This window comes from Oryza brachyantha, chromosome 3 (genome assembly GCF_000231095.2).
Source record: "Oryza brachyantha chromosome 3, ObraRS2, whole genome shotgun sequence".
In the NCBI taxonomy this organism is placed as follows: Eukaryota; Viridiplantae; Streptophyta; class Magnoliopsida; order Poales; family Poaceae; genus Oryza; species Oryza brachyantha.
Genome location: NC_023165.2, coordinates 3,863,045 through 3,885,937, shown reverse-complemented (window position 1 = coordinate 3,885,937; position 22,893 = coordinate 3,863,045). Strand labels below are relative to the sequence as shown.

Below are 22,893 nucleotides of genomic sequence, written 5' to 3'. Positions count from 1 at the left end.
ACCAAATTTACGATTACCCTCTTGTACAAGTATGTCTACCTGTCAGTGTCGCCCAGTCGCTTTCCTTCGAAAGAAGCTTCACTGAGTTTGCAAAGAATCGGAGATGATATTTCACTTCAATTCTCTACCGGAAATATATATATATACGATTAGTACAGATTTGTGTAGTGTGATTATTTTACACCTCAGATTAGCGCATAAAATCTGTCAGATGGGATCATCCTGAGACCGACGTAGAAAACACGATAATTCGGCATGGTTAGCCATGCATGAGGATGAGCGTTCCATTCAACTTGTGACGTACGTACATACGCTCGGTGAAGCCTTGGGTCCATGCCACGGTAGCTCATTCATTCATCGATCTAGGCACAGTTCGTGATATTGGTGTTCGCCAAAGCATGGCTCAACTTGCGCCCCATCATGTATAACCCCAACAAAAATGGCCGCGTCAGCAACAGTTAAAAGGAAAGCGAAAGATGCATGCATGCACAAAGTTTTAATTTCTTACTCGGTATCATTTTCGATCTGTTCGTTCTCAACTTTGTCTAACGGCAGGCATGGAGAAGTTGAGGCCCATGGCGTCTGTGCAATGCCACAGTTTCAGGCTCTAAAGCTGAACAGCCGTAGGCATCTTTTGGGACGAGTGTTTAGTTTGCATACAAAAAAAAAATTGCAGTAACACGTACTCCACCACTGTTAATAGTATTTTTGTTTTCCAGGAAGAACGTGTTACCTGTTTCCAAAAGACAGTAGAAAGACGTACGGCACACAGGTCCATTGGAATTCCCAACAAAGTTGAAAAAAGATTGTACTCCAGTTGGCCCTGCATATACTAATCACATAGTTAATCAGTCTATGGACGATGACAAGTACTTTAGACTGTTTATCACAGATGCTGGAGAATAAGAACAAATGTTTCCTTGCAATTTGTAAATTATTGATCTCATGGGCACGTTAGATCAAGCCCATGAGATAACTGAAACCGCTCTCCAAATATATTGCCAGAAGCTAGTTAAAACCAGGGGCAGAACACCGGATTGGCCTGCAGCATTTGTTTTGTTCTTCAGGGTATTGCACTGAAGCATTATTATTTCTGCTGTGACACGCTTGGAATGATACAAGGCCTTTCTAAATTAAATATAAGTACCTAAAACAATATCTTGAGTTCACATCAGTTTCTGGATGCAGATGTTGCTAAAACTACTCTATTCTGCTGATGTACGTGGTGTGCCCCTGGAGATGCTGAAACCTGAAAGCTTTGCTTAGATGCTTTTCCCGGGAGAATCTGCTCAGATCGAGACTGAAATGCTTACAATGACGCAGCCGTACGACAACCAGACATTTTCTTTTGCTTCAGTTTTCCTCGATGACACTATGACACCACAGCTTGAATCTTTTTGCAATAACTTTATTCTTCCCAATGCTGGTAAAGCTGGCTAGCTAGCACTAAGTGGCAGGCACTCTCCTATGACTTTCAGAATAGTAAGACCCAAACCATTGTTCCGAGAGGAAACTCCATTATTCAGAGCTTGACCATTGTTCCGAGAGGAAACTCCATTATTCAGAGCTTAACATTTCTTGACAAAAAAAAATAATCTGTTGCTACGTATAGCTGGTGACATTGTGACAAGACTTCCCTACGCGGAATTTACCTGGTCGTCTTAGGTTTAGATGTAAACATCAATGATCTCCTTTTACGTATAAAAGTAGAAATTATGATTGATGAAAAGATACGAATCGGTGTCATCAAATCAGAGCATCCAAGTGGCTATGGTACAAAATTATATTTCCCATAGTCATCTAGAATGAAGCCATTTCGGACTAATCGAGTGTTACTACTATGCGAAATATACGATGACGACATGTCAAATAAGTAATATATGCTCAAATTGAACTTTTTGTTCGACTTGACACACAATACCTGCTCATGTATTGCTGCTGCAGTGCTCGATATACAAAACGTACCGGGAAAAGTGTGGCCAATCTTAATTGCAAAACTGTTACAACATCCGTATGCATATTCTTTTTTTTTTAGGCAAAACCGTATGCATATTCTCTTTGCTATACTATAACAGCACAACTATACTCCCTGATAATTGTTTCGCTCGAAAGAAAATTGTTGGTGTAATAAATATGTGATATACCTCTCTTAATATGGACTTTCTTTTATCATCCTTAAAAAGTATCTTGAAGACAAAAAAAATTACTTCGAGATACCAAATTTTTACACTGAAAAATGTGATACCTTAAAAAAACAGATGTTAAAAAGACTCCTTAAATATATATATGAAAATAGATCTATATACAGAATTTTCTACATACTCCCAATATCCCACTACATATCAATTCCTAGCATCACAATACAACATATTTAATAAGAGAAAAAAAAACAAAGTGACCCTAGTCAATAGGAAAAATACTATATTTAGGTGGTCAGATAAGTAGCATCAAAGGGGAATTGTTATTGATTTGTGGATTTACAGTAGCTAAAGAGAAACAAAGTTATATTATATTTTAGGATAGAGGAAATATATCATACAATGCATAGTAGGAAAGTATATTGAAGTGATATAAGGCCAATCTCAATGGGAGTTTTATGGGCAATAAATAGAGTGTCATGTAGATATTTTTGATGATGTGACAAATTATTAATGAAGAGAGATGAAATGAGTTTCATGGAGATAAAACCTTCTATGCACTGTTACCAGCTTGTGTCTTGCATGTAACTTAGGAAACAATAATAGATGAAACTATGTATTGAGAGAGGTATGTTTTATTCTAGTTTTAAACTTTTTAAATGATATGTCACTCTATGTAATCGTGTCCATAAAACTTACATTGAGGATAACCTAATAGTCTACAATAACGGTCAATAGAACAAGAGCATCCAACATGGGAAAACTCCTGAGACTAATTATACCAGGTTTATGTCTAGTAGATATATAAGGTTAAATCCGAAACTGATGCAGAGCATAAGGGTATAAATACACTTATACACATCAGGCTAGATCAAGCCATTGCCCAACAGAGGACGCCAATTGATGACCACGATCAAATTCATCAACTTCTCCGGGGCTAGTTCATTTCATATACATCGACATATACACGTACCAAAATATATGGGTTCCCATATTTTGACTTATTGTAGAAATTAACAAAACAACATATTTGCCAACAAAAAATCATAAAAGCTTTATGTTCTTAACTATCTAAAAGTCAAATCTAAAAATAAACAACGATAAAAAAAATCACAAAATCAACTCTAAATTTAAGATTAAAAATTTAAATTTTTACATATAAGCATAAGCGAAAGAGACGAGGATGATGGTCCTTATACTAAGGGGCTATTCACTTTGTTGCGGAAATAAAGCTAACCAAATTTAGTAAGTTTGACTTTACTAAATTTTAGCAATGGTAATTGTCAATATTTTGGATCGGCAATAATATATGGGGTAACACATGAGACCAAAAGCACGATGATGCTCAGAAGACAAGGGTTACCTAGATCAGGTTCTCAAGATGATATAATACCCTACTTCTGCTTGGATGTAGATTGATTATCTTAGCAATGATTTGTTAGACCGTGTGACTAAGGAACTTTATGCCTCCCTTTATATACCAGAGGATAGAGTTACAAGAGATAGAGACATAATCTGAATCTGATAAGACTAAGCCTAAACCAACTCATATATAACTAGATATGAAAACCGAAACATGTAATCATAATCGTTGTCATATACCTAATCGGCTACGACATGATATCTATCTTTACAACATCATTTATAGTTCAGAACCTTATTCTATATTCAGATATTCCACAATAACAATTTAAACATAGTATAAAATTGTATCCACTAGAATCTTACTCTTACAAATACTTGAAAAAAAAACAAACCAAATACTGCTTGGCAATCCCAAAATTTGACAACACCAAAATTTGGTAGGATTGATTTGGAGATCAATGTGAACAGCCTGGACCTGTATAGAATATGTTTGGACATTCACGAATCCTTACTTTTACGCCGACAGCTCCCTGTATTTTTAAAGTTGTTATCGATTATCCAATCAACCACAAATACCCAAATCTTTGTTCTGTTTCTAATTATTCCTGCAATGTTCCAGAAACCGTGCGACACCTTGTTGTTTAGCATGCACAAAATGTCAATTCAATCGTGCAGCTCCTACGTTGTAGGTAGGCGCTAATTAATACTATATCCTTAACGTAATCCTCGGCGATGTTGTTCCATTCTGCCCATGCCCTATTATGCACCAAAACCATACCGTCCTCCGCGAAAGAAAACAGCTGTGTGAGCAGCTGACATAGCATCATCATCATCATTCCAAAGGCGAGGAAAACCATATACCTGCTGCAGTATGCGGCCGAGTTACCAGACCCAGCACGACGACATGCTCGAACAATATTGTTAATCAGGGAAATCTTGGGAGAGATCTCGTGTGGGGGGGATTAGTTTGGACGGACTGCAGGTTGGTGGCCGAGGATTTGGTTTGGTGATGGTTTTATTTTTGCAAGTGTGAATTGCGAAGTTTGGAAGCATTGCTAACCGCTGCCGTCTCGGGTCAGCGTCCTACGTATTCCGGGGGGTCCTATCTCTGCCTTAAACAAATGGATCCTGTGACGCTTTCCTCTGGGGAAGTCCCTAGCAAGCTTGTTAATTGCAACCTTTTCGTTCAGAGGCCAAGTTTATTTGCAACTGGTCAGGTAAATGCTTTCGATGTACTTGCACATTTCAAAGATTCTTCTTCCTATAGCTTTCGCCCGGAGGACCCCGGGCATAGCGCTGTGCCAAATTCCAAGATCGACAACGGATTCTTGAAAAGGTATGTCCACTTACAAAGTACAAATATACCATTTCTGACCGAGGGAGTGTCACACGAGTGGTTGGTGGTACAAGTGAACAATCCTCAGCCACTCATTCATTTTGCACCCCCCTCGCCTAATTTAAAACAAATGATATAAATTAATCAGGCTGTGGGTCTGCATGCAGCGTGTTATTTACGGTGATAAAGAGTCTGTGTAACTTGTTAATACGCCTCTTCTCGCTTGGATCAGACAGTGCTATAGGCTGAGGATACTGCCATCACAGGCCAGCTGCAGCTAAGCCACCAAATCTGAATCATCTAAGGAAGTCATGCAACAGACAAGCTAATTAAGCTACTTCACTAAATGATAATTAAGTAGACATAGCCGCAGCACATTAAGGCCATCTAACTACACTAGATTGGTTTGTTAACTGCAACCGATGTCGGCACGGGAATCATGTCATAATCTATAGCTCGGCCTGCAGGCATGCATAAACCCAAAAGCTAGAGAGAGTTTTGTCTTGGCGATGAAGGATTGAGTTGAGTTGGTACATCAGGGAATCTGTCTTTACCCTAGTCAAGCGCCTAGCACTTCGAACCTTGTAAAGTAGTGGTAGAACCAGTACGTAGCGTTCGATCATGCATGTGCGTGCGCATGTTTGTCCCCTGCATACTCCAATGTGTGGCTGGCAATGCATCGTTCAGTCTCGATATGTCAGCGTGCAACCAATTGACCGGGCAGTGGTATTTTTCTACTGGCGAGCTCGTGTTTTCTTTTCTCTATGCGTGTTGCAAATCTCGACGGCTGTGGTTTAAGCTTGGTTCGTGTCGTCAGATACTCATCAGAGAGTGACAAAGATGCGCAGGGAAATAGGGCACCCACCCACCTCTTTTCTGATGTGTAGTTTCATGCAGCGTTCGGACACATGGTCGCAAGGGCAGAGAGAGGGAAAAAAAGGGGACTCTGCCTTCTCTGCCGGAATCTAGCCAACGTGACGAACAGTAGCACCCGCAGAATTCTGCTGCCCGCGCCGTACACCGAGCAGTGGAGCTGCACTCGCCCGAGCCACACGCGTCCCCGGCGCGCGCGGGGCCCCCCCCTGCGTACGCCGCCTGGCCGTGTCACATGACACGGGCGGCGCGGCACGAAAGCGCCAGATTGCGCGGGTTTTATACGGCGCTGGCTCAGCGAATCGTCCTGGCCTCGGCCGGGCACCGTGCCTGCGCTGCGCCTCCCCCGCGCGCGCGCGGACTGCGGGGATGCCCGCACATGCAATGCAACGCACCCACCCGAATACCAGTTTCTCCTCCACCTGTTTCGTGTCCGCGGTTTGCTTGCTGCTGCTGCGGCTGCGGCTGCGCGGCCGGTCAGCCCGCTCGCGAACGTCCATCGATCGATCCCAAAGTTGGCTTTGGATCGGTCTACAGGAGAGAGCGGAGGTGAGGTGATGCGGCAGCGACGACGACGTGGAGGATGCGATGATCCTTCTTGTGGGCCGCTGTCATTAGCGCTCGCTCAATCACCCTCCCGTCTGGACTCTGGAGAAGTGTCCGCTGCATGCAATTTCACACCGGGACACAGGTTTTGCAGGGTACGCAGTGCAGGGTGCGTGGCACTGGCAGGAGCGTCAGGTTATGGGACCCAACCGAATGATGAGGGCTACGGAATCATGTTCCGCAGCCTAGTGCATGCCTACCACCTGTGAGCCGGCCGGGACGTCCCGTCGTCGTGCAAATGCAAGCGATGTCGTGGTCGTGGCCGTCGTCGTCCATCATGCGATGGATACGCATGGACGGTTCACTGAACACGTACGCGTCCGAAACAAAGAGACACAAGGAACGCACCAACGCTCGGGTCCGTTTCCAACTTCGCATGATTCGTCTCCTACGTACGCAGGTCGTCGTGCCGGTCGCTTCAAACACCAGACATGGGCCTGTCTGATATCACGCCACTTGCTACCTACGACAGAGCCGCGTCGTTCGATGATTGTTATTCTCGGCATACATGGCCGAGCTCTGTGTGATCGATCCCATCATGGTCTATGCACGCTAATGCAACTAGGTTGCACGCACGTATGATTCGTGCAGGAATATTGCTCTCTCATATACAGCGCCCGGGACAGTGGTGACGCTTGCATATGTGCTGCGAATGTGCACTCGTGATATGTGCACATATTACTTCTAGGATTGGTTTCTGGCAGTAAGGACTAAGGTTATATATTCTGACACGAAACCGATCGGCATTTCGTGGCGTGTGCTGCTAGGGTTCTAATGTATGCATCAACATCTATCAATGTATGAGTTTAGAAACGAACATTATCACTGGACATACTTCGGGATGCATCGACCTGCTGTCCTCTTGTCCTTAGGTGAATTGATCTAGTAGTGACAAGTTCCACAAAAGAACGACTTATGGATGGACGTAGATCATCCCACAACTAATTTACAATAACTATCTATAGTAATACTTTAACCAAATAAAGCAATTTTATAGTTCTTAAGAAGATACCAATAGATACCAAAATTTTATACTAAAATTTTGACACCTCTCAATACCTACTCAAAAACTATAAAATTGCTCAGAGCTGAGATCCATACGAATATAGGATAACCTATACAATTCCTTACTCTCACGAGTCAGTACTTATGGGCCTTTACTTCATCTAAGATCTGGGCCAGAAGCCCTTTACCGACGACTGCCAGCACCCATGGTGTGGAATTTAAGTGGGCTGGCCCACCAATATTTTATAGCCCAACTTTTTTTTGGCAAAATTTATAGCCCAACTGAAACAGCATCAGGCCCATTACGAAGCCTATAAAACAGGAAACAAAATAAGTGCGTTATTGTTCCAACTGATGTTTGCGTTTTTTTCATTTCCTTCCGGATTTACTATATGTCAGCCATTTACATTACTGTTTTTTCTTCTATAATGGTGCATTATTTTTTATAAAGCGTATAATCGTTTTCAAGGTTGAAAAAGACGGAAGTGAAATGGTCGTTACAGCCATATAACTCGAGGATTCAATGTCAATTAGCAACAGGTTGACATGCATCGCGTTTGTTACGTTGCTAACTGTGCTGCAGCCGTCATGAAACAAGGCGAAGTGGTCAGTCTAATCTAAGCGCACGTCACTTACTTGACATGTATATACAAAGTAGTTATACAAGGCATGCAACCACCACGTCCACATGTCCACATGATTGTTGAGATTCATGGTAGTAAACAACTGCGCATTATTGCACGGTGAAAAGTTGACTGATACAAATTTCATATGACTGCGTCAAGCTTGAACATTAATTAAAAAGAACTTTCGGCAACAATCTCAGTAGTGGTTGGGAAAACTGGAGTTAGATTTGAGCTCATACAATACAGTCATATACACAGAGCGCGCGAGCGTGACCTAGTCCTGTGGGTGACGGGAAAAAACCAAACGTCATATTTATAAATAAAAAATATATTAGTTTTTTAGCGATCTAAAATTCAAGTTTGGAAATAAATTTCGATCAAAAGAACATCAAAATCAACTTTAAATATAAGGTTAAAAATTTAAATTTTGATTTATAAGTACGATATAAGTGTCAGAGCCAACCACTCTTTTCTATTAACTTCTTTTTATGCTTATAAGCTAAAATTTAAAATTTTAACATTAAATTTAAAGTTAATTTAGATATTTTTCATCATACTTTATTTTAAATCTTAGTTATGAAGAACACACATATATATATATATGTATATATATATAATTTACAAATTATTTTTCGTTTGTAAATATATTATTGGGCTAAATCACCCTCAACCGTGCAGCCACGGGTGGAGGACCATGATGTCAAGGCATAACACGCCATAACTTGCCTCAAATGTGAATTAGTAGGTGCATTAGGCTAGTTATTTACTTCCTACTAGTAAATAGAGAAAGCGTCTTGTTTAAACTCGTATTGTTTGCCTTTTAGCTTACATATAACTGACAAAATTTAAATTTTAAAAATTAATTTGGAGTCGAGTTTCAATTTTTATTGTTGCTTAATTTTGATATTGGCTTTTAAATTATTAACACACATAAAATTTTTACAGATGAATTATTGGTTGGTCGTGACAAACTATTATTATCTCCGTTCCACGTTACAAGACTTTTTTGGCTTGCCAAAATTCTTTTATGTCTAATGAATCTAGATATGTATATACAAAACATATACTTGGATATACAGATGAATCTAGACAAAATCAAAAAATCTTATAATATAAAACTAAGGTAAGGGAGTACCACTTATAATCAGTCGTAGGTCAGTCAGCTCATTGAAACTGGACTGAGAGATCAACCTATGGATAACTGTTCAACTATTCAAGTGATTGAGCTCAAGTTTGAGCGGATTAGGAATATATAAGGCTCGTGAAAAGAAATGGTGTTTTGTTGGACGTTTGACTGAATGTCGAAAGATGTTTTCAGATATGAATGAAAAAAATAAATTTCATAGCTCGCCTGGAAACCGCGAAACGAATCTTTTGAGTCTAATTATTTCGTCATTAGTATATATAAGTTACCGTGACACTTATAGCTAATCATGGATTAAATAGGCTTAAAAGATTCGTCTTATAATTTTTCCCTAAATATACCATTAGTTTTTTTATTATATTTAATGTGATATCCAAATATTTGTTGGGTTGTTTTTGGAGGAAAAAATTAGGAACTAAACGGGTCCTAGCGAGGTCTGCATGTCGCATGCTCTACGTGGCCAACAGGATAGGTCGGAAAGTGGTCGGGCCCAACAGTTGCCGGCCACACCAGGTTCCGTCCAATCGCTGCACATTGGCGACTTCCATACACTTTTCTCGTCGTCTTTGTGATGGGCGGGGTGAAAATGACAGAAACATCGGTTGATGGTTGATGGATTGAAGTCATTGAACCCCGACCGGAGAATATGTTATCGCTGGCCTTCGATTTGTAATGGGATTGTGCTTGCATTTTTGGGAGCGTTTCGTTCCCATCATGCACGTACGAATGATCGCCGTACGTAACCACAATACAGAGTTGTCTTCGAGCAGTTATCTAAAATCAGGAGACATTGGCCAAGGAAAGCAAAAAATTGCTTTTGGATTAGTACATAAAGGGCGTGTTGATTCCGTAACCCAGAGTGCTTTACGGTTATTTAATAATATAAATAATAAAATTAAATACTATAAGGATAAAAAACTATTTTAGAATAGTGAAACAATTACTTCTAAATAAAGACATTTTGCAACCACGTAAAGTATAGAACATATTTATGTCCGGATGAAAGTCCCTACGCTGCTTGTGAGGCTGGCGCTGGTCCGTCGCGCTGCTTCGCACGCCGGTGCCAACTTTACCTGATAGCTCCCCTCTTCATGTTGTGGCACGGGCCTTAGTACTTTCGTTTTATTTTGCAACGCGGTAGTAATAATATAAGGTCATATTTTTTCAATTCTATTTATATTTATAAGCTAAAATTTAAAATTTTAACTTTAAATTTATAGGTAATTTTAGAGGTTTTGTTATAATAGTTTGTTTTTCTTGACTTCTATATTGCTAAAAACACTTATACAAAAAAATTTTTATAAATTAATTTTTGTTTGAAAATATGTCATTTGACTTTTCTTTCTTTAAAAAACCAAATAGTTACTATGATATCAACTAGCAATGATACTAGTAGTATAATCCGATACCAACCAATTAGTATCATGCTTCATGACTTAGTTACGTCTCGACGTAACCCCGTCCTCTGGTTGGCCTATTTGCAAAGTGGAGTCTGTGCGAAAATTTTTGTTCCGATAAAACTCTGACCAGATGCAGTGAAATGCAGGAAAGCATGAAACGATGGCACGAAACACTTCCGAGGAAGCGGCAACACAACATACGCAGTGCACAGCAGGTCAAACAACCGGTGAGTCAGCACTTCAGCGGCACCGCCCGCTCGTCGTCCTCCTCAGCACCCTTCCCACAGTTCCACTACCGCAATCGGTACTCCCCGGGTCACTGACCGGTGGGCCCGCCCCGCACACCCACCAGGCACCAGACATACATCTCCCGACGTTCGTACGTTACACCCCCCCGCGTCGTAATTAACTCCTCCATTATTCCTTTCCTTCCAAAGACGAAACCCCCACCTCCACAAGCTGTGACCCATCTCCGGTCGCCGGCGGCTCACCCACCTCCTTGGGGCCCGGAGATGGCAATGGCTCGCCGCCCAATCGCGCTACTGCTCCTCGCGATGCTGCTCTCGTCGGTGTCTCGCCCTTGTCTGGCGCAACAGAGCAACGACAGGGGCCGCCACCACTCCGGCGCCACGGCCGGCGGGTTCACGCCGACCACCATCGTCGTGCTCGTCGCCCTCATCACCGCCTTCGTAGTCCTCACCGTGTTCTCCATCTACATCAACCGCTGCGCCCAGCGGCGAGCCCCTCCGCGCCGGGCGTTCCGCACGGCCGCTCAGCCCGTTGGCGGCGCCGCGGTCTCCCGCCCTGGCGGGCGGTCGCGTGGCCTGGACAAGGAGATCGTGGAGGCCTTCCCCACGGCCGTGTACGGAGACGTGAAGGCGCGCATGGCGGCGAAGTCGGGGCCGCTCGAGTGCGCCGTGTGCCTCACCGAGTTCGCGGACAGCGACGAGCTGCGGGTGCTCCCCGCGTGCTGTCACGTCTTCCACCCGGACTGCATCGACCCGTGGCTCGCCGCCGCCGTCACGTGCCCGCTCTGCCGCGCCAATCTCACAGCACCCCCGGTGTCGTTCGCCACCGTCGAGAGCTCCGACCTGACGGCGCCGGAGGAGGCGGTGCAGGAAGAGTCTTCGGAAGAGCTCGACGGGGCGTCCCTGATGGCTTCCTTCACGCCGGAATCCGTCATCGACTTCGGTGCAACTCATGATCACGAATTCTCGGGTGCAGGGCACCCCCACTACCGTAGGACACAATCAGCCATGGACGCGCCGGACAGGCACACGCTGAGGCTACCTGAGCACGTCATGAAGGAGCTCGCCGCCGACCGCAGGCACCGGCGCGCCGCGAGCCTCGCCGGGTACCCGGACAGCATGGAAAGGACACCGAAGTGGTTCACGTCGCTCTGGCGATCGGTGTCGTGGCAGCGACAGAGCCGGACAGATTGGGACGCCGGAGAGGAAAACGGTGGCAGCAAGAGGGTTCACCCGGTCGCCGGAGCACCGGACGAGAAACCCAGCGGGTCCGGCTCCGATGGGAGCAAAGAGAACTCCGATTCTGACGCGTTAAACCGGGTTTGATTTTCTCTCTCGTTGTTTCTTATCCATCGTCCAAATTGTGCAGCGGTGTAGTAATACAAGCTAACCATGAATCCATCAACTGCCATGCACATTCTCCATTAGCAAACGATGCTACTCTAGCTCATCTTTCTATTAGCAAACAGTATTAATCTTGATTGTTGGTTCTTGTTTGATTTTTATCGGGGTATAATTTGGGATCAATTTTTTGCACCTCTTGAAGACGCTTTAAAGCAATATCTCTTGGACTAATGGGCATAACTAGGGGTGAGAATGTGTTCAACTATTTTGCCTATAAAATTTAAGAGCCGGTTTAAAACGTATTGAAATAAAATTATATAGAGTTTTAAGCTAAATTTTTATAAGAATTAAATAGGGTTGTGAAAGAACCCACAGGCACCCATTACCACCCCTAGGCATAACTAGTTATTGGCTAATCATACATGTTACTTGGACAGAATTACTGCTCCTTAATGCTTAGCCTTGGCAGTTGCAGAAATGGAATACTGAGGTGATACGAACCGAAGCATTCGGTGCATGGTCAATGATAGAATGTATCCCGTCAAAGGTTCTGCACGAACGCGGTTGTCGTATGCAAAGCTTCCGCATGCTTGCTTGCTTATTTTTTTTCCCTTTCTTCAATGTCAACTATATGCTGACATTATCCTCGAGAGATAGGATGATGGTGACGTACATAGCCTTTAGTTTTTCAACAGTAAATGTAGTTGATTTTTTTTTTTCACTGCTGTTATGTCAAATCAAAACGGTGAGCATGAAGAGTAAAAATCCACGAAGAAACTGAACAAGTGACATGGTTGGTGAAAATAATTTTAGATAAGATCGATCAACCTTCACATGATCGCATTTCACCATCTGTCATACATATACTACTTGGATACGGTCGGCTGGTGAAGTTTTCGGGAACCAGAAGACCAAGATCACAAAATTGGCCGCAACGAAACCAATATAGAAATCAAACAGGAACAAGGTGAATAATTTCAGCAATTTTATCACTATCACTGTTTTCTATATAAAATTTGATACCTCTTTATATATTAGATATCAGAAAACAGAAAACAGTATATCTCCCGGTGATAGGAAAAATGTTCCAAGAATAATCGTCCTGTCCACTGTTCATTTGTGCAGTTCACTCACTCGTCGCCATCATCTTGTCCTTCCCTATGGCAGAATCTGGTGATGAGTCGGTCACGTGCTACATGCTCCTCTCTCATCACCGGACTCGCGACAACTTGTCCATGCGCGTGCTTGCGATCATGGCCTGCAAATGGCACAACCCGAAACGTCAAATCTCCCGAGTTGCTACTGCGTGAATAGGTCGCTAGAAATGAATCGTTCGTTCTCTGAAGAGATCAAATTGTTTTGTCTACCTCTTTGTCCCAGTCGCAACGGATGGTTATGACGGCCAGGATTAGCGTCTGCACGGCGGTTCCGCCGATCATGCCCGCCCAGATACCCTGCAAAAAGTTTCACAAAAGTAACATTTTGTCAAGATGCAATTGAACTGCTCGAAATCCATCGAAAGATTGGGATGTGTGCTAGTATAGCAAAGTACCAGAACGCCAAGCTTGAAGAGCCATCCGAGGAGGATGCCCGTGGGGATGCCGATGAGGTAGTAGCTGCCGATGTTGACGTAGGCCACCATGGATTGCCAGCCAGACCCAACAGCCACACCTGCAACGTATATGGCCGGCCCATCTATGAGGTCCACGTATGGCCAAGAGAAGGGCTGGGCCTTGGTTCGTATTGTACTCACCTGAGAGCACGGGCTGGATGCTGTTGAGGAGGATGGTGAAGGCGAGGAGGACGGAGAGGTTGTCGACGGCGTCCAGCACGACGCCGCTGGAGGTGAAGATGAGCGCGAACTTGTCGTGGAGCCCCACGATGAGCACCCAGAAGAAGAGCCCGATCACCAGCGACGTCAACGACGACACGATCGTCGCGAACCTCGCGCCCTTCCCGTTGCCGGCGCCCAGCTCGTTCGCCACCCGGACCCTGTAACAACGTACGCCAGGTTAAGTTCGGAAAAATTCGAGTTTCGGAACCAAATCGAGTGAGACGGCATCGCGTACCCGGTGCCAGCGAAGAACGCCAGGGGGATCATCATCTCCCATCCGTTGATCGTCATGCTGTCCACGAAAAAACGTCACGCACATTCTCAGATTTAGGCTATGGACACTTAGTATCAGACGCATTGTCAGATGAATTCGGGAGCTAAGTGATTTAGTACCAGATGGAGAGCGCGTCGACCGCAATAGCCGCGTTCTTGAGGTTACCCGTCAGCAAGATGAGGATTCTGTAGTACCAATTCTCCAAGCTGCAAACGAAAACGTGGATGCTGTCATATATTGAAACCTTGGCGGAAATCACATGACACGCAACACAGTTGACGGTAGTGCACACGTACCATAGCATGACACCTGAGGCAGCGGACAGCTTGACGAACTCCCACAGCCCGGCGAAGGCCTCGAGGGAGAGGCCGTGCCACGTCTCCGGGCAGCCGCCGCAGGCGACGTAGGCGAAGAGCATGGCGGCGGTGGCCCACCACGAGAAGTTGAGCGTGAGCGCGATGCCGACGAGGCCGAACCGGAACCTGGAGACGAGGAGCCAGCTGACGAGGATGTGGATGCACAGCGCGACGCCGGAGGCGGCGGCGTTGGCGAAGTTCTTCATCTGGCACTGCAGGAAGCGCTGCAGCGGGAAGAGGAAGGCGAAGGAGAGGTGGAGCGGGATGAACCAGACGGAGACACGGCCGGCCATCGCCGACAGCTCCGGCGGCTGCCCCGTCAGCAGCAGCACGTCCTCGGCGTACATGTACATGGGCAGCAGCAGCAGCGCGCACCCCAGCAGCACGATCCACGAACGCTGCATGTACACCCCCATCATGTGGTACTTCTTCGCGCCGAACGCCTGCCCGCACAGCGTCTCCAGCGCGCTCGCCATGCCAAGCTGCGTCCATCAAACACGTACGTCCACCGGCAACGCCAATTGCCAACCAAGTTCACAGCGAGTCAGTACAGTATAATAATTCAGCCACGTTAATCGTACTGCTATTACTAAGAGGTCACTGCTCAGGTACAATCATACAGTAAGGAATTAGGAAAGAAAAATCGGTTCTATGCTGCTGCATTTACTGTATGCAAATGCAGCGGCAATGCTGGAGATGAACAGATCGATGGCACATGCCCACATGTATGTGTACGTCGGCGGTTTGATAAAATTATTTCGGGACATTTAGCTTTTTGCCACTCTCAGAAATGGCATCTAACATATTTACCACCCGCTGTCTATGACATGTGGGCCCTCGTATATCTATGACATATGGGTTCAGTGGTAAATGTATTAGCAACATTTCTAAAAGTGGTAAAAAGTTAATTATTTCTTTAGCCAAAGGGACTGGAGGCATTTATTCAGGAGATTTAACTTTTTGCCACTTTTAGAAATGGCACCTTACATATTTGCCACCTGCTGTCTATGACACGTGGGTCCTCATGTGTCTATGACATGTGGGTCCAGTGGCAAATATGTTAGTGTCATTTATAAGAGTGGCAAAAAGTTAATTATTCCCATTTATTCAGGAACAAAAGAGAGGAATCTTGTCAGAACAGAAGAATCCACAAATTTTCATAAACGATAATTGTGCCATCTCCGTTTCAAGTTAGTTTTCTTTTTGACTGGTATAATGGCAACTCTGGTATCGCTAAATCTTTTAAGCGGTTAGATCGTAATGTCAATTTTATGAGCATTTTTCTATTTTTAAGGAGGTATCACTGTTTTCTATATAAAATTTAGTACCTTCTAGTATCAAGAGGTACCAAATTTTACATAGAAAACAGTGGAAATTCTATTATAAAATTGTTTTTTTATTTTTTCTTATAACTTTGTCAATGATTTCTGCGTGATTTGAGGTGGGGAATCTCTGCTTAAAAGTGGAGATAAAAATTTTAATAGTGCAGTATTAATTTTAGCATTACACAGTAACCTATGATGAGATAACAAACCTCAATCACACCGTAAGTAATGTTACTTTACCAAAAAAATTGAAATTCCCTCGGTAAAACTGTAAGATGATTCATATTAGTTTCTTAAGTAGCTCTCGGACTGCACTAGTCTCACTCCCACTAGTTACACTCATTTCTGATCTGGTTGGTTTGCATATCCGGCAATACCGGTATTAGAGCAAACCCAACAAATCATCTATCCTACCATTCATCTCTAAAATAGATGATGTGAGGAAAAAAAGTTTTCAGCCAGTTATTTATCCAATCATCCAAAAATAAAACATCATTTATATTAAAAATATAAACTCCAAGTCTTCTCTGCTACTACTACTCATTTTGCAATATATTCACCCAAATGACGCAAGCAGCAAAGACCGTCGGGCCCAAATGTCAGGGAGTTTAGCCATGTGATGCGATCACAATCCAGGAGGCATGATTGTTCACTGATGCTTATCTGCACAGAAATTACGTACTACCTCCCTTTTATATTGTAATAAAACTTTCTAACCTTAACTAAATTTATTCATCGATAAATATATATAATTTATATATACGTCTATATTTATTAGCATCTATATAAATCTAGACAATGTTATAAATTCTTAATTGCAAAACGGAGAGACTATTGCCTTCTTTTCATATTTGTAAACGCTTTAGCTATGATTATATTTATTCATTAATTAATGTATATTAATTGTATATATGTTTAGATTCATTCGTATTTAAAGGAATATAGTTAATGATACAAAGTCTTATATATAAAATGGACGTGGTACAGTACTATACCATTTTTACCATTTACGTGTGGACAGAAAATTCCAAGGGAATCACCCTTTCAAACTTTATAATTGGGAAAAGAAATTCCACTCTTGACGCGGACGCGAAGAAAACCAGCACTACTGACGCGGTGACGCCTCGGTTTGTCAGGAAATCAGTTATAAACATATTTTAAGGCCCCTTTGATTTGTCAGAATAGCATTGAAAATTTAGAGGACTTTAATCCTATGAAAAAGTTCCTATAAGAGCTTTTGAAACAAAGGATTACATCATACACTTTTCTTTAAAATTCCTATGGCAATCCTATAGAGATTTCGGAGAAAAATAAACATGAGGTCCTATCTCATGTTTCTTCTTCCCACAACTCTAAGGCCTTATCAAATTCTTGTGTTTTTCCTGTGGTCCAATCAAACGATCATTCATACGTTTTTCATATATTTTGCAATCCTCTGTTTTACAAAAACATTCATCTCAGACAGTCAGAATTCTATGATTTTTCTTATTCCTCCGTTTTTCATTCCTGTGATTCAAAGGGGTCCTAAAAGAGGAGAGAGAGCAGTGAGCTATTAATTTATAGCTAACTACAACACGAGCATAGAGTGTATGATATGTGTGATATATAGTGATGTTTTATAGGTAACTATTATATAAATTAACTATAAATAAATTATAGCTAGCAGTTGGCTATATCATTGAACTTGCTGCTGTGAGGGTGGGCTGCGTACCGACTACCGAGAATTGCTCGAGGATTTTAGCACGGATCGACCACATTTTTCGTGGTGTATTTTACTTCTGTGGAGAAATAGCGAACATGCATGCAAGCGTAGTAGGGACTGTAATAAAAGGACACCAGCTAGATGGTCCAAAAATGCTGCGATATGCATGCACTCGCACCATGCGTAATCGAACGACAGCTCAGAAGAAGCATCCATGCTTGTTGGCAAAAACTGCTCCTGCAATCTACTCCAATTCACAGCACATTTTGTCGGAAATATTCACTGCTCTTCGTTTCTGGTCGATCTTGCTCTGCTCGTCAAAACCAATCCTAATTACTACCATGCGTATTGGGAATTTGGGATGCAGCGGCAGACTCCGAAGATAGATAGCAAACGAGCGCGACGAACCAGCGAAAACGACGTGCTTAATCGGAGCTAGCTAGTAACGATTAAGGAATCATGATCACGGCGCGCGTAGTACGTACCATGAGGCCGAAGCTGAAACCGACAACGACGGTGTTGGCGATGGAGATGGCGGCGAGCTCGAGGTCGCCGAGGTGCCCGGCGAACGCCTGCGTGATGACGTTCATGCTGTAGGAGACGACGCGGCTGAAGATGGCCGGCGCCACGATGACCCACAGCTTCTTCGACTCCTCCCACACCCTCCTCCCGAGCTTGCCGTCGGCCGCCGCCGCCGCCACCTGCCAGTCCTCCTTCGTCGCGGCGCCATTCAGCAGCCCCACCCTGCAGTCCTCCTCGTCCCCTCGCCGGTCGCCCATGGCCGCGCGCCGCCCAGCCGAACAATCCAAGCTCCCGTTTCTTCTTCTTCTTCTTCCTCCTAAACAACTTCCTTTTTTTGATCTGTCGATGAGGTGTCAAGCCCAATGGAACGAGCGACCGAGCGCGCGAGAGCGAGGCACACAGTTGGTAGGCCTTTTAATAGGGAGGGAGGAAGAGGGGAGGAGTTGCGTGGTGGTGTTGGCGAGTCCAAGCTAGCCGCCGGCGCGCGCGCCAGCGAGAGCGAGAGGGCGACGAAACGAAAGCGCAGACGTCCGCTTGCGCTTCTTTGGCCTGCGTACGCACGCCGGCGCGCCTCGTCGTCGCTGTTCAGCCAACCGCGCGCGCGAAGTTGTTTGGTGCCAGCTGCCCCCCACCCCGGCCCCCCCTTGGCCTCCCGCGTCCGTGGAGACGGATCCTGCCGGCCGCGTCTTCCCGTGTTCTCTCCCGCCTTTCCGGAACGATCCATCGTGGCCTCGACCGGTGTGGACGCTGCACGCGCCCGTAACGTGTTACGTGTCCAAACTCGACAACTCGTGACAGACGGCCCGCCCATCGATCACCAACGAGTCCAAGTCGAAACACACGAACCAACCAACTGCGTTTCTTACGGTGTGCAGTGGGATGTAGTACGTGTGTGTGTGTCGGTGTGTGTGCACGAGACGCAGACGTACGGGAAGGGTTTTTTTTTTTGGGTTAATTGAGATTGAGATAACTGAGATACTAGTGCACATTATTGTATGCGCGCCTGTTCCGCGTGTGAGATTTTACACGAGATTGGTAGGTTGATCGTGATGGCGGGTGAAGACGGGGAAAGAGAAGCCGTGCTATACACTGCTCGGCCCGTCGGCCAACCAACCAAGTGACCAACGCTTTGAGCCAGGCAAAGCAGGGCCGTGGGTGGTCGTGGACCGTTTTTGCCCTGACCCACCGATTGTTCGTTTTCATTGCTCGTCGCTGTACGCTCGATCCCTTGGCTGCGCAGCTCTGAAAAAAAATACTTATATTTTAATACAGAATTTAGAATTCAAATGATAGTTCATGATATGTTGGTGGTAGAGAGGAGGTGCTGTGGTGAACCACGCACGACACAATGTTAACGCACGCTGGCGGCTGGAATATATCTCATCCATTATTTTTCCATTTAAAACTGTTTATAATTTATTCCTATTTATTCAGTTCTCATTTACTTAGTAGCATCATAGTGGATGATTGTTTGATTTATTTAAAAAAACAAACGAGATATCTAAAAATAAAAAAACATGAATACAAATTTAATATATATATTCTTGGTGATCTAAAAGTTATGATTGAAAAATAAACTACGATAAAAAAATTCCAAAATCTACTCCAAATTTAAGGTTAAGATTGAATTTAATTTTTTTCTTACAAGCATAAAAAGAAACGAAAAATAGGGCAGATAAATTTTTCTTAACCTTGCTAAATAGCTCAAGTAATTATATTTTAGGACTGATGTGTTATATATTAAGTTAAGACATTTTAGCAAGCACTTTTATCCTATCTTTATTCTGAAGCTGCCTTGAGACAGTCATGCATGTCGCATACTCGCATAAATGCGTAGCTCAATGGTGAGAAATTTACAAACGTGTCATTATAATTTTGCAAAGTTAGAGATAAGTCATTGGTATCACAATGACATATGAGACCAGCATGAGTTAATGACATATAGCATATCTCTAATTTTATATTGCAATTTTCTGTCCAGGCTACCAAACCAGGTCTCTGCCCTTTGTGCAGAGTAGTTGTGATATACCGCAGCTGGTGCGGCACACACGTAGATTTCGTAGTCCATATCCGTCCACGTAGGCGCAGTCCTGTTGCTACATATGCAATTCAACCAACCGGTCCCTAAACTTTAACTCTTTTATGTACTTCACCAATCGATGGATGCGGATGCATACCTCAAATTAATCGTGTTGTTGGTGTATGTAATAACCAGAAGAGTAATCAAGGATTCGATGGAGAGAGCGAGCACTTGCTTTAATTTAGGTGATGGCGTCTCCTTTGATGATGCGAAGGACACTAATTAAATTGCACGGACTTGTAAATTATACTCCCTCCATTATCTATTAGGGCACGTAAAACGTATGTCTTTAAGCCATCTATATATTACAAAATTTAAAAAATAACCTGCCCCATCTAACAGACGACCATAGCATCTCTTCGCGAAGAGACGGTAGGGATACATGCTCTAATGCCAAACCGATACCGCTAGCATGGTTGTACGTCGCGTCTCGTCTATTCGCTAGTACTATTGATTTGATTTATGTGTTGAAGTATAAATTAAATATTTTACAGACAAACAAATAGACAAGTCATTGTACAAGTTGTATGTGTGTGTCAAATAGACAACAACTGTCTATACTGTTGTACTTACCCTTACTCCCTTTGTTTTATAATGTAAGAAGTTTGACTTTTTTGTTTTCAATGTTTGACCATTTGTCTTATCAAAAAATTATAAAAATATTATTTATTTTGCTTGTGACTTACTTTATTATTAAAAAGAACATTAAGCACGACATGTTATTTTTTATATTTGTATTATTTTTTAATGGTCTAAAAAAAGTCAAATATCTTATATTATGAAATTGAGTTAGTATAAGACTTTCTGAGTTTGCTAGATTTATCAGTATATCAATATATATGTTTAATTTTGTATGTACGTCAAATTCATTAGCATGTATATAAATTTAGACAACAGCAAAAAGTCTTATAATATGAAACTGATGGAATAATACCAAACTTTCCTTCGAATTCGGATCTGCTGCAGCTTGTAACTGCTCGTGAACTGAATTCCTTTCGGATTGTCAAGTCAACTCGAGTTCATGGGCGTTTGTTTTGGACTCGGGAGGGAAGGTTTACCTTACTGATCGACCACACAGGGTTTATAGCCCTGTTGGTATCATGGTTTTAAACACATGTTTGTTTGTATTGTTTGACATTTGAATTTTTTGAAACCCATTCAAAATTCCAAGTGAAAATTGATTTCGATCTAAGTCGAAAAACCACGAAAGGAGCAGGGAGTCCTCGACCAGTGCAGAGTGATCGATCGATGTGGCAACGCTGCACGCATGGTGCCGTTGAGGACAGATGCTCCAAAGCCATCGCTGCCAATATCAATTCACACGAATCGTATACGTTCATTAAATCGTGGAGATCATATATACTTGACAACTACTCTCCGCGGAACAAGTTCACACGAATTAATTACTGGCGTCGTCTGTCGATTAGTGTGTGACGATGGCAGAACCACTGCGTTTTTGCTCGCATCTTGAAGAAGATTTGTACGCACCGGCACCCCACTTGTTGGCTGCGACACCGGCTTTCCCCTCTCCTGTTCTTGTTTCTGCTTATAAATATAAGTTATAATTTAAATTTTTAACATTAAATTTATAATTAGCTTTGAAACTTTTATCGTATTTTATTTTTTACTTTTAAATTATTAAAAACATGTATATAAAAATTTTATTCATAATTTTTTTTATAAATATATCGTTTGACTGTTTCTAGAGCAAACAATCATCCATTTCCACGGTTATGTAATTGTCACACTGATATCACTTTGATGTTATTTTATCAGTGTGGAATATCCTACTCTGTGATGGGTAACCATCGTTGTGAGGTATACAATGGATGGGCCACAAAGCAAAGTTTTAGTTATCCTTTTCAATAGCAAACGGCTCTTTCGCGTTGCAGCCTCCATCGCCCGGCCGTAACTTTGTGGTAGCATCATCGCACTACTCTTGCGTTCGTCATGAGTCATGACCCACGTCTTCCTGACCAAATACATTGGAAGATGCAAAGATCTTCGCCTTGTTTTCACACGAGCTAAAGTGTGTATTTATATTCATCGAGCATTTTCTCCATCCTTGAAAAGGTATCATAAGGTAGCATTATTTTGTATGTAAAATTTGATATCCTCTAGTACCTACGATACCAAAAGATACAAAATTTTACATAGAAAACAATGATACCTTATAAGAATGGTAAAATTGCTCGTATTCATCCCATGTATTTGCGTGAAAACATACCGTAATACCGTTCTAGAACAGTATAGATCTAGTAGCTAGCTCGTCTGATACATATGTGTATTAGTTTTGATATCTAGATATCAAACTATCTCGTTCCAATGTTATATCGTTTTTTTAGTATTCTCTTTCATATTATAAGACTTTCTGATTTTATCTAGATTCGTATGTATGGTAATAAATTTAGACATATATATAAAATATATATATTGATATATTGATGAATATAGACAATCCCAAAAACTCTTATAGAACGGAGGGAATATTTCTATTTTGTATTTTGATGATGTATGCATGCCATATTTTGTGTTTTGGAATGATGCATGCATGCTTTATTGACATGCATGGTTGTACTCCTACAGTCATGGCAGGCCGACGAAGGAAATTAAGGATTGCATCTGATCGAACAGCTGTTACAAGCTGATAGAACATCTGTTACAACTCTTTGTTTCGGAAACCGAGCCAGCTATGCTGATGTTATATTAAGCATG

General features: G+C 42.8%; 2 protein-coding genes across 2 annotated transcripts; one reads left to right on the top strand and one right to left on the bottom strand.

Annotated features, from left to right (window-relative positions):
* Nucleotides 1-10,944: 10,944 nt before the first annotated feature.
* Nucleotides 10,945-12,357, top strand: LOC102710107 (E3 ubiquitin-protein ligase Os03g0188200-like). The gene has a single exon (XM_040522568.1). The coding sequence runs from the start codon at nucleotides 11,006-11,008 to the stop codon at nucleotides 12,065-12,067; it is 1,062 nt and encodes a 353-aa protein (XP_040378502.1). The 5' UTR covers nucleotides 10,945-11,005; the 3' UTR covers nucleotides 12,068-12,357.
* Nucleotides 12,358-12,829: 472 nt separating this feature from the next.
* On the bottom strand, nucleotides 12,830-18,530 carry LOC102717047 (protein DETOXIFICATION 27-like). Its single transcript, XM_015834849.2, has 8 exons — nucleotides 18,062-18,530; nucleotides 14,490-15,031; nucleotides 14,313-14,399; nucleotides 14,155-14,211; nucleotides 13,839-14,077; nucleotides 13,638-13,756; nucleotides 13,453-13,539; nucleotides 12,830-13,343 (listed from the first exon to the last, which is right to left on the bottom strand). Exons 1-8 carry the CDS (start codon nucleotides 18,353-18,355, stop codon nucleotides 13,296-13,298), a joined length of 1,473 nt encoding a protein of 490 aa, XP_015690335.2. The 5' UTR covers nucleotides 18,356-18,530; the 3' UTR covers nucleotides 12,830-13,295.
* Nucleotides 18,531-22,893: the final 4,363 nt, after the last annotated feature.